Genomic DNA, 17,209 nt, shown 5'->3' with positions numbered 1-17,209 from the left:
GGTATATGAAATACTTAACAAACCTTGTATTTGTTACACTATGTGTATGGTGAGAATTACTCATGTTAAATCTCTTTTATACAGTTCCCTCTCAATCCCTGTTTCTTATCCAGAGGGCTTGAGTGAGGAGAATGTTTGTCCTCTTGCAGCCCAGGCAGACAGGAAGCCTTAGTCTTAGTGGTGATGAAGTAGGTTTGTTGCCAGGCTTCCCAGCCCCCCTCCACCCCCGAAAGGGGGAAGTTTGATCCTGAGATCCAGGAGTATCTGCCCTCAGGTGTCCAAAGAGAGAAAGGCAGGAACCAGAAACCAGATATTTCTTTTTAGCGGGGATTCCTCTGACATCTGCCTGTGGACTTAGTTCCCCTACAGTCTGCCATTAGGAGTAGAGGTCTATTTTTTTAAATATTTTATTTATTTATTCATGAGAGATACAGAGAGAGGCAGAGACATAGGCAGAGAGAGAAGCAGGCTCCCTGTGAGGAGCCTGATGTGGGACTTGATCCCGGACCCTGGGATCACGACCTGAGCCCAAGGCAGGTATTCAACCGCTGAGCCACCCAGGCATCCCAGGAGTACAGGTTGAGAATAAAAAGACCTCTCGTGCTCTAGGCTGATACAGAGATCCTTGAGAGTACTAGGGTGAAGAGCAACACCTGGACACTTAGCCTTCTACCTGAGAACACTGTAGTTGCGAAGTTGCCAGTTACAGGAGTTCTCACAGGGGCTTATTTAAAATGCACATTCCTTACTCTGCCCCAGGTTTTGAGGTGGTGGGTCTGGGGGCATGACCTGGATATTTTATTGTCACACTTTGAAAAATCATGATATAGCTGTTTGTTCTACCCCCATCCTTACTCAAACCCACCTTTTCCTTATGCATCAAGTACCCAGTACTCTGAATTTTGTTCTTATTGCCCTTGTCTATTATTAATGAGGGTATCCATGGGATATTTGTGTGATGCAGATTACACCAAAGACATGACAAATGATTTTGCTTGTAGATACTGGAGAGCACACAGAAAATGAGGCAAACTGGGTAGCCCAGGTGGCTCAGTGGTTTAGCACCGCCTTCAGCCCAGGGCCTGATCCTGGAGACCCAGGATCAAGTCCCACGTCAGGCTCCCTGCATGGAGCCTGCTTGTCCCTCTGCCTGTGTCTCTGCCTCTCTCTCTCTCTCTGTCTCTCATGAATAAATAAATAAAATCTTAAAAAAAAAAGAAAGAAAGAAAATGAGGCAAACTAAAATCCCTGGTCTGATTTTGTAAAAGTAATAGTGACTGCACTTGTGTATGATAACAAGCTTAATAACTCCACCTCTAATAACTATTACACCTGCACGAAATGGGGCAGATTACTTTCTTTCAGTAATTGTAGTTTGTTCTTTGCTAACTTTCAATCTAAATGCAATCTGAGAATATTACTTCAAAAAGAACCCCCTAACAAAAATATATGGTATTTTGCAGGATATGAAGGAAACAGTCTTTTTTTTTAGACCTTATTTATTTATTTGAGAGAGAGAACACAAATGGAGGAGGGGCAGAGGGAGAGAGAGAAGCAGACTCTGCTGAGTGTCAGGCCCGATGTGGGGCCCTGATCCCAGGATCCTGAGAGCATGACCTAAGCTGAAGTCGGACACTTAACGACTGAACCACCCAGGTGCTCCAGGAAATAGTCTTATTTGAGCTTTTTAGCAATCCTCTAACCAAAGCGGAGTAAAAAACCCTGTTCCATAGATAAGAATATCAGGCCTCAGAGCAGCTAAGGGGCTTCCTTAATGGTCACATAGCCAAATACAGGGGCCTACATTTAGAAACCAAAACATTTATAACTGCACTGTTTTGGTTATGATTTGGGGGAAGGGGGTTGCTAACATCCTCTTAAACTACCAGAACTTTACCCATGTTTTAAATTACAAAACCCTGCTAAATTCCTGCTTCACTCATCTAAACTCATGTTGTGACAGATAGCTTTTTTGTTTTGCTCACAGTATGCCTTATCTCTGCTGTTGAATAAACTTTTTGAGGCTTAAAAACCATGATTTAGAACCCTCTCAGCCCAGTATCATACTTGTCCTCAGTTTATGTTTACTGATAGTGACAGCAGCTTGCTAGGATTATACTTTAAACAAATAAAATATAATCTATTCAAAAGTACATTCTTAATGTTCTATATAATCTTAGTATATAATTTTTCACAAGTCGTAAGTTATTTTTAGAAGATAAATACTGTGTTTGGAAGCCATGATTTATATTCGTGATTTCCTCCCCCCCAAGGAGGGGGGAAATAAAGCATGTAATTTGGCATGTTGAGACATGTTCCATTTATCCTTAAAGACCAGCTGCTCCTTAAAGAGGAGGCGTGTTTTTCGTTCAGCCATCCTAATCTTAAAAGTTTTATCATCATGCTGCTTACGATGTTTATATGGGCTGGGTGAGGGAAATTTAGAAAATGTTCCTGTGTTATAAGTATTGTACTGGCCAAGTATGATTTTGTCCTTTGTTACACCATTTCTCATTACATCTCAAGTTGAAAGAGTCCCCATAATTCAACTGAAGAGGCTCCACTAGGAAATTTATCATGTAAAAATTTTGGAATACACTGCTCTCTCACTTAGCATCAAGAAGCAAATCTCAAGAAATGACGGCATTCAAGACAGTACGGCTGGTGGAAAAATCCCCTGCTTTTTTGATGTTTTCCAAGGGCATCAGTATTGTGATAGGCTATCCTGCTGAAATTGATAGAATAGAATGTCCCAGAGTCATCAAGAAAGGATCAGTTATGCGAATCACCTAACCTGTTCGGGAAAGTTCTCTCCCACAGTGGTTATAAGCAAAGCTTTAAAGCTTAAAGGAATGAGCTTAAGTTTTGTGGATATGTGATTTGATAGGTAACTATTCATTCCCTAAAGATGCTGTATAGATTAAGAGATTTAATATACTCAGGGCTTTCTGTTGTTTCCACTTCCTCTCATAAAGTCCATCCCCAATAAAGTGCCGTTCATTTTTGTCCTTTAGATTTTGTAGTTTTTAGAGAGGGAAGAACTTGACTGTGAGTCATATTTGTAGCCTGGCCTGGAATGAAGTGAATGTGTCTGACGCATCTCCTCTCCACGCACTGCTGTTAATAGCATGTTATGTATGGTAGCACAAATTCACTTTGGGATCCGAAACTGAGTTTTGGAGATGCTTAATGGAACCTTCTTTGACAGACTGAATAATGTACTTCTAATGGTTAGAGTATGAGGTGTTTTAGTTTTGAATCTTAGAGGGATTGTTTTTAACATTTCACTATATTTACCTAGTTGTTTTGTTACCTTTTATCAAACTAAGGGAAATTTCCTTCTATTCCTAGTTGACTCAGAGGTTGTTGTTGGTTTTTTTTAAGATTTTATTTATTTATTCATGAGAGACACACAGAGAGAGGCAGAGACACAGGCAGAGGGAGAAGCAGGTGCCCTGCAGGGAGCCTGACGTGGAACTCGATCTTGGGATCCTGGAATCGAATCACACCCTGAGCCAAAGGCAGACACTCAACCACTGAGCCACCCAGGCATCCCTACTCAGAGTTTTAAATATGAATGAATATTGAATTTTATCAAATATTTTTTCTGTGTCTTTTGACATCATCAAATTAATTTTCTCCTTCCATTTCCTAATGTAGTGAGTTATACTGGTTTATTTGAAACAAACCTTGTATTTGTGTACTAAATCCAACTTATTTGTTATGTGTTACCTTTTTTGCATTCCTGGACTTTTTATTCTAATATATATTGAGGATGTCTGCATCTGTATAGGAAAAAAAATAATAACGTATAATTTTTTTCTTATATTATCCTTGTTGGGTTTTAGCATTGAAGTTATTCTCATCAAATGAGTAGAGGGTATCCTCCTTTTTATGTATGCTAGATTAACACATGTGAAATTGGAAATATTTATTCCTTGAATTTTTGGAAGAATTTACCAGTAAAACCATTTAGGCCTGATATTTTCTTTGTGGACAGATTTTTAATTACCGGTTAAGCATCTTCACTTTTCTGGTCTTGCTCTGAATTTCTATTTAGTTGAGTGAATTTAATAAATTACTTTTTCTGGGAATTTTTCCATTTTGTGTGAGTTTTAAAATTAATTGCCATAAAATCTCTAGTTAGTCCTTGGCAGACAATGTCATTTGTCTTTTCAACAAATCAACTTTGGTTTTGCTCATCCTCTCTATTAGGTGTTTTCTATTTCATTAATTTCTCTCTATTCTTACTAAAATTTTTTATTCATTCTTTCATTGTTTTTTTCTTTTTTTAAAATTTTAATTTATTTTATTTTTATTTTTTTGTTTGTTTTTCTTTTCCTAACTGCCTTGGTTGGATGATTCATGCATTAATTTTTTTAGCTTTTTTTTTCTTTATTTTTTTCTTAGTATTTTATTTAGAGAGAGGCGAGACACAGGCAGAGGGAGAAGCAGGCTCCACACAGGAAGCCTGATGCAGGACTAGATCCCAGGATTCCAGGATCATGCCCTGAGCCAAAGTCAGATGCTCAACCTCTGAGCCACCCTGGCCTCCCACTTTTTTTTCTTTATAGTGTAACATATAACCAAATTAAACTTCTCCTAAGGCTGGGGTGACCAGATACTCAGTTTGTCCCAGGTCACTTATGTTTGGTGCCTAATGGAAGTTACTGCTCATAGCTTTCCTTTTTACTCCCCCAAATGTCCTGATTTGGACAATCAATTATTTGATTTCCGTACCCAAGTCCTGCTTTAGCTGCATCCCACAAGTTCTGATTTAAATTAAAGTTCTGATTTAATTTCAAAGCTCAGTTCTAAGCATTTTCTATTTTTTTCTCTCAATCCTGTAGTTCTTTAAAAATATATTGTTTAATTTCCAAACATATGGGAGTTTTCTAGCTGTCTGGACTATATGATTTTTATTTCAATATCATCAAGAAAGTATTTAAAAGCAGTCACAGAAAGAGTATAGGTTCTAGAGTTGGGTCTGGGATTGAATCCCAGCTTGCTGCTTCCTCTCTGTATGACCTCAGGTAGGCACTTAACTTTGTCTAAGTTTTGGTTTCTTCATCTGAAAATGGGAGAATGGTACTTAACACATGGAATCATTGGGTGGATTAGATGAAGTCATACCAGCACAGAGAAGGTATTCAGTAAACGCTAGCTTCTGTGACACTTTCATTCCATAAAGGAATCTTCCTAAAATGTTGCAGATAACACAGCTTAGAAACTTCTGTTGCTGCATTGGTTAAGTTTTTAACGTGTAAACCTCTCTTTATCCCTAATCTTTGTATCATCAGGCATATTAATGTTATACACATAAAGCTAACACTCTCACCAGCTGTTATTCTGAGAATATCTTGTATTTCCATCACCATCCTTCTCTGTTTGATGTTAGGAAATCAGACAAACATCGAGTCTCTTAAAGGACATATTTTGTTCCTCATCTATCAGTGTTTTTATCATAGTTGAGATGGGCCACATTTGAGTTTCGGCAGTGCTAACAGGCCTCACAGAGCCCCGAGAGCTTTTTCAGAGTTCTGTGGTGTGCTTTTAGGGAGTGTTTGAGTTTGGTTTTGTAATAGTGTCTGGCTCTTGGTAGATGGCAGGAAAGTAAACATTAGTGTGAAATAAATGTGAATACAAATAGCATTTTCATTCTGAGAAAGGAGAATGGATATTGGCTAGGCAACTAGTGGAGTCTGTTATGTGTGTGTTAAAGTTTTCTCCCGGTTCCTTAAGATCTCCCCTTACTGTCTAGCTTCTGAATTTAGCCTTCTGGGGTGGGTCAAGGGGGAGATGGGGCAGTTGATGGTAGTGTTTGAAAATAACATATATTGAGAACTTAACAGCCAGCCAGGCCCTATTTCTTGCATTAGTTTTTGTAATCTTTACAACAAACCTTTGGACAGGTATCCTGGTTGTCCTTACTTTATTGACAAGGAAGGTGAGGCTCAGAGCAGTTACATAACTCACCCAAGGTCACACAGACAGTAAACGGTAAAGATTGGATTTCAGCCCAGGATCTTCTTCCTTTACGGCCACAGCCTCTTACCCAGTTATGCTGCGTCCCTGTTCTATCTTCTCTTAGCCTAAATGGATATATTAAGTGCATGGTGGTGGTTTCTGGCCGATTTTATGTATCATCTCCCAGCTGGCCTCTGAACCATGGCTACTTTACCTGGCATCCATAGTCACTGTGTAGCCTTCGTCAAATCCACACTTTTCTCCTTTCTTCCTCTGAGCATTGTGTTTACTCTGTGTGTTGGCAGCAGAAACCGAAAAGGAAATGCAGAAAAAGCATCTAACGGTTTTCATAACGTAAACCAAATGTTGGTAGCGTGGGTGAGCTCTTGGGAGGAAAGGCGCTATATAAATCTGACAAATAAATAAATAACTGGTTCTTTAAATAAACTGGTACCGAAAAAGCCTTAATCCGTAACCTATTGAATTTATGCTCCCTCGATAGTCAGAAATCTCCTTTTGCTCAGCAACTGTGAGTTCACTAGGGCCTGAGGAGTTCTGTTGGGATGACGGGTGTGGGAGCGAGAAGGGGGGGCGGTGAGCAAGAGAAGGGGGTTGTGAGGAACCAGGCGGCTCCTGCACTGAAAATGATTGCCTGCCTCAGTAAACAAGAGGCATCTTTGTCATAGCTGTATTATATATACAACACATTCTTAGATACTTCAAAAGGATTGCGGAAAGGGGAAGAGGGTTCAAATGAAGGTCAGTGAGTAAAGTTCACAGAATGTATTTTGAGGACGAGAACGGAATTACTTTACTAATCTCTGCAAATAAAAGCCATTATCGGCAGCAGGCTCGGAGAGAATCTTTCTCCCAATATGTTGGTTTTGTGACTTACCCTTCGGATCCCCTCTGCCTGCCATGCCACTCCCTCAAAACAAACCGGGGCTGAACCCTCCCAAGTATGGAATCTGTTCTGCAGATCCGAGGCCCCTAAGCTCCTCTCACCCTTAAAGTGGTGCTTAGGGTTGGGGCAGGAGCTGCTGGCTGGTACCCAGATGGAAGTACCTTTTCCTGAAGGGACTGCAGTAGGCCGACTCTAGAGTTTCATTCTGGAAGGTGAGAAGATAGGCGCTGAGAGGAAGCGAAAGGCTTGGGCCTGCCAGCTGCAGAGGCTCTGGTTACAGAACTGAGCAGTTCTGCGCCCTCTCAGAGCCATCAAAGGAAGTGATTTGTGGAGGTCACCTTTGAAGGTGCTAAGATGGTGGCAGAGAGGAGAGAGTGTGGAAGATGGGTGCCTCTGTTACTGTTCCTTCCTTCTAGTATAAGCTTTGGTTCTTGATAAAAATAAGGCCTTGAGAATATCTTCATCTTTCTTTTCTGCCCACTTCTTCAGAATTCTCTTCAGAAATTCAGGTTTGCAGTGTGCTGCTGCTGCCTGTATTCTAAATGTCAAGCCTAAACCCGGGTTTCAAATTTACACTTCTTCAAAGACCATGGAAGGGTTTCCTTAAATAACAGCAACCTTGAAAATCCGCATTCCTGATGAAGTTCCACTGTAATGCATTCAGCGCCACAGCGAAAGGCTCTCAACCCACCGAACCTTATATAGTTTGTAAAACTTGTTTAATACATTGGCCAGGCAGATTCGGATGCCTTTGGTGTCTGGGATAAAAGGCTAAGCGTATGTAAAACTGTTTGGGGATCTTCATGTCATGACATGATCTTACGGTAGTACCTTTGGTAAGGTAGCAAAGATTCACACAGAGTGAGTGCAGTGCTAAACCCTGATCTAAACAATGTTTTATCTGTATCCAGATCTCTTCAGTTAAAGATTTTAAATCTTGATATTCTAGAAATCTGTTGGCCACCTGTTGCCACAGATTGATTCAAATCAAATTCAAATTATTTTATGAAAGCTATTCATAGGATTCAAGCTAAAATTAGAGGTAAGACCTTAATATTATAGGCTTCTGTTGTTGGGTTTTAAAATTCCATTGGAATTAGTTGTAGATTTTTAATTTTTGAACCCAAACCTCAGCTCCTGCTTTCTACCTGAGGACATAGATCCACAAACGCTCTTCTTTATACACAAAGATTATGCACATTTATTATGCACATTTCATGGATGGAGACCTCACCTTTAGGGTTACCATCTCTGACTTCTACACCCACCCTCCTGAAGTCTGTTAGTGCTCACAGGTGTGATGGAAACCATGCTTTGTAGACATGATTTTATTTCACCCTTCCAGAGCATTTTGATTCATAATTTACTCCCATGGTACAGATGAGGAAACTGAAGCCACGAAAATTTGCCCCCTATCGCTTTCCCTTTCACTACACTGCCCTTCCAACAGATCAGGGGCAGTCGGTACACTTTTGGGTTTTTCTAACAGCTAAAGGATATTAATGCTACTCAGTTAATAATAAAGTAGTACATATGTATGAAACTGTAGATGAGCAAAAAAAGAAAATCACCTAAAATCATAGCCAACCAAAGATAAGCAGTATTCACTATTCACGTTTAGGTATGCAGATCTCTCCAAGATTTGCATGATCCCAAAAATACTTTTTTTTTCATACAGACTTTTTATTTTTGCAAAAATTTGTTGTTCTTTTTAACTATTTAACAATACGTCAAAAATAGCTTTCCAAGTTCTTACATATTTGAGTATTATATCATATTTGGTTGTTGCTTACAACTAAATAGCTTTATCATAAATGTGCTTAGCCAGTTCCCTTTTTGCAGACTTGCACTGGTGACCATCCTTGTAGCTAGATCTCATCTGCCTATGATTTCAGGGCTTTTTATGTGCCAGGCACAGATTTGTTAACTGCTTGTTCATCCTCCAAGTAACCAGGACAAACCTCTCTCTCAGTACTTTTTTGATCACTAATGAAGTTGAACTTCTTGTTGGTTTACAATCATTAGTAGTTCTTCTTCAGTGACTTTCCTATTTATGTTCAGTACCCATTTTTTTCTACTGGGATATTCATTCTCTGGTGATTTTTTAAAAGCTGCTTATGTCAACAATATTAACATTGCTACACCTGTTAGAGATTTTTCCCCAGTTTGTTTTGTTTTTGGTTTTGTTTATAATGTATTCTGACTGTTAGAGATGTTCTCCTCAGTTTTGATTCTGTTTCTGGTGTTTTTTTGAACTGTAGAATTTATATAATTAGAAATATCCGTATTTATCTTGATGATTTTTTACTGTTGGTATGATGTGTAAAAAGGTTTTCCCTCACTCCAAGATTATATGTTTCCACATCTATTTTCTCTACCATTAAGGTTTCACATTGAAATCTTAAATCTATATGAAATTTATTTTGACATGTGGTATAAAACAGGGATCTAACTCTCCCCCCAACTAATTTGAAATACTAAGTTTAACAAGTAGTAAATTTTAGAATATTCTTGACAGTTTTTGACTCCCTGTTTGATTCCCTTGACTATCTTTCATTCTTTTATTGCTGTATTAATTATTGTGGTTTTTGAAAATTTGTACATATCTAATCATTAATTTCTTTTCAAAAATTATTTAATACTTTGAAGTTTAGCATCATTTTATCAAGTTGATTGGGAAGGCATTGCTTTTAAAGAATAATAGGGAGCCAATAGCTTCTAAGTCCTAAATATTTTCTCTTTACTTAAATTTTCTTTCTTTTCCTCAGAAAACAGTTTGAAGGTTTTATTCTTATGGCCTACACATTTCCTGATTATTCCTAGAGATTTTATGTTTTTGATTGCTATTATGAATGGGACTTTTTAATTACATTTTATAACTGGCCAATTTGTACACTTTGGTTTTTATTTTATTTTTTTTGGTTTTTAAATTTTAATTCTATATATAGGTCAAAGAAGGAATGAACTAGTAAACATATGTATATGTTAGTACTGTTTGCAACTAAGTGGTTTTATATATTTAAACACATAATCTGACCCAACTATACAGATAGACTGCATGAAATAAACATGCATGGGAGATAAGAGGCTACCATGTCGTTGCTTTGGGGTGTTTTTTTTCTTTCTTTCTTTTTTTTTTTTTTTTTTTTTTTTTTTGCCACTCCCTGACTCAAGAGGTCTGAAATATGCCATATAATTTTGGGAAGAAGGTAAAATGTTCAGAAATATACATTAATAAGTGCTTTGCAAATAATTTCCTTTATCTGAATTTCTAATTCCCAGTGTTTAATCAGAGTAGGCATATATCATGTTCTTAGTTAAAAATTATAACTACTTTCTTCTTACAGATTTCAGAGACAACTGTCTGAACCCTGCCACCCCTTCCCTCCTCAGTCAGGAGTTCCTGGAGATAATCGCCCCAATTACCACCGGCAAATGTCAGAACCCATTGTCCCTGCAGCTCCCCCACCCCCTCAGGGATTCAAACAAGAATACCATGATCCACTCTATGAACATGGGGTCCCAGGCATGCCAGGCCCCCCAACACATGGGTTCCAGTCACCAATGGGAATCAAGCAGGAGCCCCGGGATTACTGCGTTGATTCAGGTTAGCATAAAATCATGCCATTCCTCTCTTTGTTCTCTTGTTTATCTGTCTGGTATTATTGTCTTCTATGTGCAGGGCTTTAGGAAATAGTTTTATAAAAAGTCGCCCTCAAAGAACTTAGGAGCTAGAAAGGCAGACTTGTTTATGTATAACTGAATACAAAGCAACACTTGATCTTAGCCAAGAGGCTCAGAAGCGATTCTGAATACAAAACAAGACAAAAAAGCCATCCGATGGTAGGAGATGGAATTGGCATTCAAAAGTGGTAGGGAATACACCTCTGAGTCCAAGCCCAGAGATCCAGTTATGGATCCTTGCCCAGTTATGCCCTTTATAAGACCTATTATCTTAGGGTCACTGGACATCGGAAATATCGTTTCTGCATTTTAGTCCTGCCACTAGCTTTATGTCTTTTTGAATACAGTGGACTCATAAACTACTAATATGAGCATAAGGAAGAAAATCTACACATAGGATGGGATTCTTTCTATTTTTGAAATGAATAGTATTCTGAGAAAGCACCTAGTATGTCGTGGCTCTATGGGGTGCTGGGTCCACCAAGGAAAAGGCTGTCTTGCTGATTGCTTCATGGGACTCACTGCCCTCTTGCAGTGTTTTCATCTGGGAAAGTTCCTGGTGTCCTTCAGATGCTGCTGGTATACACGGGGACAGGTAACATGTTAGGACACCTATTGTGTGCTTATGGGTTACCTCTCATCTAAAAAAATAGACATATCAAGAAGTTTAAACTGTCATTGGGGATCTCCCCCTACCACCATACACTCATTCACTAACTACGTATCTTACAGGCTGGGCATGTTAAATGAGATCATTAGGGGAAAGGAGAGTTGAAATTCTGCAGTTTGCACTTTCAGAAACAACTTCCTCCTGTTCTTTTCCTCTTCTTTCAGAAATTAAACTTTTTCACTCTTTTCTTGCAGTTGGTACTCAAGGAATTTGAGTGGGGTGGATAGGTTTTTAGCCTTTTTGATGGGTGTTTTTCTTGAAGACTCTGGAGAGGGGTGAGACAGTATGTATTTGAATGACTTTTGCAAACAGAATAGGATATATATAGTTTACTCTTGGCCTTCTGGGAGATAATACATAGATTGCTCAATTCAGGCAGAAATGGGTTATGGGAAAGGCTGGGAAGTAGAAGGGAGACATCTGTTGCTCTATGATTTAAAAAAAAAAAAAATACCAGTGTATAGGTATTGAGAGCTTGTAAAATTCCCACTGGCATTCCTCCTGAAGACTTTCATGTGTTTTTCTCAGGAAAACACATGACCAGCAACATTTTTTTCCTTTGGGATTGACATTTTTAATTCATCCTGATGAATTTTTCACTCCACCCTACTCCCCCTTAAAGCAAGACCCTTGGCAGATGTTACCATATCTATAATTCTTGTGTCCCACATGGGCAAAACTCAACTCACCAGCTGTCCTCTCAATGGACACCTTGATAATGTGATGCTTGAAGAAGAGCTCACTTGAGCATGGGTTTCATTCCAACACTTCCAATGTGGGGAAATGTACTTGTAAATGGCAGGTTGCCCCCACCCCCACTGGCTCTTGTCCTGGCTTCCTAACCTCAAATCCCCTAATCTCTTTGGCCTAAAAAGACCCTCATCTGTTGGAGCAGAACTGGATGTGACCATCTGCTATAAAGGGGAGCAAATTGGGAAAGATCTAAAGAACACCTCTTCTAACTCTAACCCCCAAAGCCCATGAGTCAGTAGAGACAGAAGGCCAAGCTTGGCCTCTTGAAAGCCACTTTCTTTTTCTATGATTAACTCTGTCACCAGATTTGGTGCTAGCCAATTTCTAAAATGAATAAGTTATGAGAATGAAGCATCATTTTTTTCCTCCTAGTTCTCTTGATCAGGAGTCAGGGGTCCTACTTCCAAATGGTGGGTGATGGCATTGCCCATGTTGCCTATTAGGGTGGTACCTCTTTCCCTGGACAAGACCAGAAAGACATGACCTGGGAGCAGGAGAAGGTCTAGGGGGCTTTACTGCAGGGCTGCACTTCAACAGATGTGCTGATTGACCTACAGAAATTACTGATGGTGTGTCTGTTTGTCTTTCAGAAGTGCCTAACTGCCAGTCATCCTATATCAGAGGGGGGTATTTCTCCAGCAACCATGAAGGTGAGTAACTTTTTTAAAAAAATAATATTTAAGCAGACTTAAAATTGCTTAGCTTCCAGGCTAAGATTTGGGGTCATAGATGGTTTAAACCTTTATTAAGTCATCAAAGTGAGAGCTAATGGATGATAATCTTCAGTTATTTTGAGGCACACTCCTGAACACAGTGAGGACCACCATCATTGTCAATAGAAATGACTAACTTTTAGGAGTTCATGGAATATTATGAAAGAAAAAAAATAAACCAATCTGATTTCCACATGTCCATTCAAGGAGGTTTATATAGCTGTATATATATAATATTATCAGCCTGAACTAGAACTTGGAAACTATGTGACTACTTGAGATGGTAGGTTTAGGATTTCTTTGAACACTGAAACAAGGAAGGGGTTTTTTTCTTAGTACATTTTCCCCAGAAGCATGTCTTGTTTTTTTGTCCTATATATCTGTCCTTAAATAGCCAGAGCAGTGTGATTCCCCAAACCCATGGCATCAGCTTCACCTGAAATCTGTTAAAAATGCAGATTCTCAGGACCCCCCCTCCCCATGCAAACTACTGAATCAGAGCCTCCAGGGGCTCAGCACTCTGTGTTGTAACAAGCTTTCTAGGTGGTGCTATGCATGCTTAGGTTTGAGAACTACCATAGTATCATAAGTTGCAGCTTTGGCTGCACATTAGAATCCGCTGGGGAGCTTTTAAAATTTTTGGTGTCCAAGCTTCACTGAGGACAAGTAAATCAGAAATTCTGGGGTGGTACTTAGGTATTTGTAGTTTTTTTTTTAAAGATCCCCAGGTGATTCTAATGTGTATCCAAGGAGGATTAAAAAGCTAATAAAACTGTACTAGGAAGCATGGCTCATTTTCTGTAAGTGATTGGCTCATAAGCATGATTTGTATAGGAGCTGCCTCCCACTGACCTGGTGAGAGGGGCGATCCAGCAGGGCTATCTTGGGGACCCAAGAATATTCTGAGTGTGTGTCCAGCCCTGGGAAGGAAGGGCTGTCTACCGGACCTCTGACTGTGATCGATTGGCACAGCTGTGTGGGGCTCTCTTCCAGGTTCCCAAATGTTTCTGCGGCAGCAATTGATGTGTGCAGCAGGCAAACTGGGAGGGAGTGGGGGAAGAGAGGAAAACATTTTTGCATAATTACAACATTTAGAAAGGAGCATGCTCTTAAAGGAAATATTTTTAGTAAAGCATTGGGCTGCTTACTATACACAGAATATCTGGCGAGTTTGTGTTTTCCCCCTACTCTTTCCCATTCCTCTCCCCGACCCCGCACACATCTGAGAAGCTAGTTTCAAAGAGACCTGCATTCTTAATTGCTCTAAATTGCCGTGATGTGGCTTCTCCTTCCTCCTTCTATAGGCTTGACCACGGATGCCAGTTAGTGAAACAAGTGTTTCTGATTGGCATCTGTGATTACTAAGATAGCCGTTCTGCCTTAGCGTTCACCTGGAATCTCTGCACAGCGTGTGAATCTTTCATTTCCACTTGGCTCCTCAAATAGGTTCTTCCTTCCTGCTGCCTTTGAGTGGTGGGATGGTTGTGGCCACAACCGATGTAACTGCTAGGGCTAATTCAACTGACTTAAATTTCACTTAAGCCAACAGTACCTTGCAGATGTTTTAGAGAACCTCGTGTGGCAGTGACCAAAAACCACAGATACACCAAAACGATACTCATGGGCAGGCCCTCACCTGATTGGTTTAAAAGCCAAACCTAGAATTTCATCCCAGCTTACATTTTTCCCCTCTGTATTGTGAATGTAGCATCTGTGTCCAGAGGAAGAACATTGCTAAAAATCACATGGCAAGGGATCCCTGGGTGGCGCAGGGGTTTGGCGCCTGCCTTTGGCCCAGGGCGCGATCCTGGAGACCCGGGATCGAATCCCACGTCGGGCTCCCGGTGCATGGAGCCTGCTTCTCCCTCTGCCTGTGTCTCTGCCTCTCTCTCTTTCTCTCTCTGTGACTATCATAAATAAATAAACATTTAAAAAAAAATTAAAAAAAAAGAAATCACATGGCAAGTTTGACAGAAGTGTAAACTCTGAAGACGTTTACTTATAATGACTTTATGATAAGGCCGTTAAAACACCACTGGAGTATCAAAATCCACTTGGAAAGTCAGGAAAATTATAACTTCCTGATAGCCAAGGCAAAAACAAACAAACAAACAAAAAAATACAACACATGAAACATGGGGGATTATGTAATTCTTGTTGATAATATAAAGTATAACAGTTTGTCATAAAAGTCAGTTTCCTAGTACCAGATTGGAAAATAAATTTATCATAGAAGTCACTGAATCCTGACTTACAAAGCTAACATTGTGTTCTTAAATCTTTTTTTTAATGGAGATTCTTTCATAATTATTCAAATATTCATTGAGCACTTATTATGTACAAGATGGTATAAGGATACTAAGATATTCGGGACATGGTCCTTATCCTCAAGGAATATAGAATCTATGACCAGGACTATATAAGATAAAGCTCTCACATTATCCAGTTAATTTCTTTTTGGGCGAGGGGCAGAGGGAGAAAGAGAATCTTAACCTGAGATTGTGACCTGAGCCGAAATCAAGAGTTGGATACTTAACCAACTGAGCCACCCAGGTGCCCCTACAATTACTTTCTAAATAGTTATTTATCACAATGTACAATTACTATCATAATCTTTAAACTATTATTTATCGTACATTTATGTGCTGGGAACTTAACACTGAGGTGTGGAGATAAACAGATCAATGTAACAGAATATATATTAACTCATAATATTCTCGCACAACTAGTTCTCATAGTGTCTTCCTCTGTCTGCGAATGAGGAAGCTGGGGTGCAGAGAGGGCACGCAGCGATTCCAAGTGTATCAGTCTGGCTTCATGGCCCGCACTCTGTGATGCCCCCCACCATCCCGGGTCTCACTTTGCTTAATGATATCAAAGGGAATATATTTTATTGACATTTATTTATTATTTAATCCAATAAATATTTATGCCAGGCACAGTGCTAGAAGGAGGTAGATAATGAGAATAGTGACTCGGTGCTTGTTCTCATGGAGCTTATAACCCAACTGGCAGAGACAGACAGACAATAAAGTAGGGAAAGAAAAGTGAGACCGAGATATAGTGCCTGGGGCTGAGAAAACAAAAATGAATAATATAAACCTCAAAATAATCCCAGTCAGGTAGTACTTTCCCAGTCCCAGGGCCTTTTAAAAACGGCGCTGGCCCTGCCAAAAAGAACGTGATCTTGGCTGGTTGTGAAAAAAGAGCAGCAGATTATTTCTTGGCATCTTTATTCATGGACTTTTCAAGTCCTAGCAAATCCCTCCCACAATCTCCTGCTAGTCCTTCATTGCAGAGTAGCCAGTCTCCTGGCCTGCCCCCGCTGCACCCCTGGCACTCGAGCACACCCCTGTACTGCACAGCCAGGTGGATGGGCACGTGGGTGAGCACGGGGATGGGCACGCAGGAGCAGCCGGGGCTCTCTGCAGAGGGCTGTGCTGGCAGGTTAGCGGGCACTGGCTCTCGCACACCTGAGGAACGGGCTCGGCCGTGGGGTCGGATGTGGTCCCCAGCAAGCCTGTTAGCTGGCTTTGATTGGCACCGCAGATCTCGCCAGGGTCCCTGGTGACATGACACAGTAGTCAGCACCAAACGTACAATAAGGGTCTATGGACTGAGAGTGCCAGCCAGCCCTCCTTCTCCTCGACCTGTTTCACTTTAGGCCCTCCCTTTCTTTCATTTCTGCTTATGCATGTTGAGCCCATCCGTCCCCCGCCCCTTTTTTTAAGATTTTATTTATTTATTCATGAAAGTCACACAGAAAAGCAGAGGCATGGGCAGAGGGAGAAGCAGGCTTTCTGCGGGGAGCCTGATGTGGGATTTGATCCCAGGCCCTTAGATCACTACCTGAGCCAAATGCAGACACTCAACCACTGAGCCACCCAGGTGCCCCCCACCCTGTCTTTTTTGACCTCTGTTCTGTTGTCTCTAACAATAAATACTTTTTATTGCAGGGAAGTCTTTTCAGATTTCTTCCATTATGTCTGGTGATAATACTTCCAACTTGCTTTTAAATTTATTGCTGGTTACTATCCCCCACAGGCCCAAGTCTTTACTCACTTCGGCAACACTGTCTACCCTCCAGGCTCCTTCATAATTGAATGAGATACACGGGCAGCCTCGACAAGCCCTATGAAAGGTTGAAATTAATATTTGCTAAAAGGAAAATGGAAAGACTATGTACAGATCAACCAAATCCTCCTGGCTAGGCCTGCTGAAATAGATGAGATGTCTTTTCAGATATAAAAGCTTAGTCACAGCAACACTGACCTATCCAGACCTCCTACAAGATGTGAGGGAACTTACTGGTGACTCAGCGCTTCCCTGCAGTCTTAGCTCAAATAGCAGGAATCGATGCTTCTCTGACTGGCATCAGAGCACGAATACCTAAGTCCCTTTGAAGTCCCCCAAATTCAGTCTGGGCATACATACTGCAATTAGTAGGGCTTAGGACTTGAAATAGTAGAATTCCATTTTAGTCCTTAAAACCAGAGTTTGAGTAGAATACAGATAGAA

The 17,209-nt window shown here is 40.3% G+C and overlaps 1 protein-coding gene across 1 annotated transcript in view; it reads left to right on the top strand.

Annotated features, from left to right (window-relative positions):
• The window catches only part of ETV5 (ETS variant transcription factor 5), a 59,520-nt gene that overhangs the window by 31,133 nt on the left and 11,178 nt on the right, over positions 1 to 17,209 (top strand). The window contains 2 exon segments of the mRNA XM_038583633.1: positions 10,219 to 10,478; positions 12,569 to 12,628. Of these exon segments, the coding sequence (XP_038439561.1) occupies positions 10,219 to 10,478; positions 12,569 to 12,628 (320 nt within the window).

This window comes from Canis lupus, chromosome 34 (genome assembly GCF_011100685.1).
Source record: "Canis lupus familiaris isolate Mischka breed German Shepherd chromosome 34, alternate assembly UU_Cfam_GSD_1.0, whole genome shotgun sequence".
Classification (NCBI taxonomy): Eukaryota; Metazoa; Chordata; class Mammalia; order Carnivora; family Canidae; genus Canis; species Canis lupus.
The sequence above is the reverse complement of the archived record's forward strand: the minus strand, read 5'-3'. Positions and strand labels throughout refer to the sequence as shown.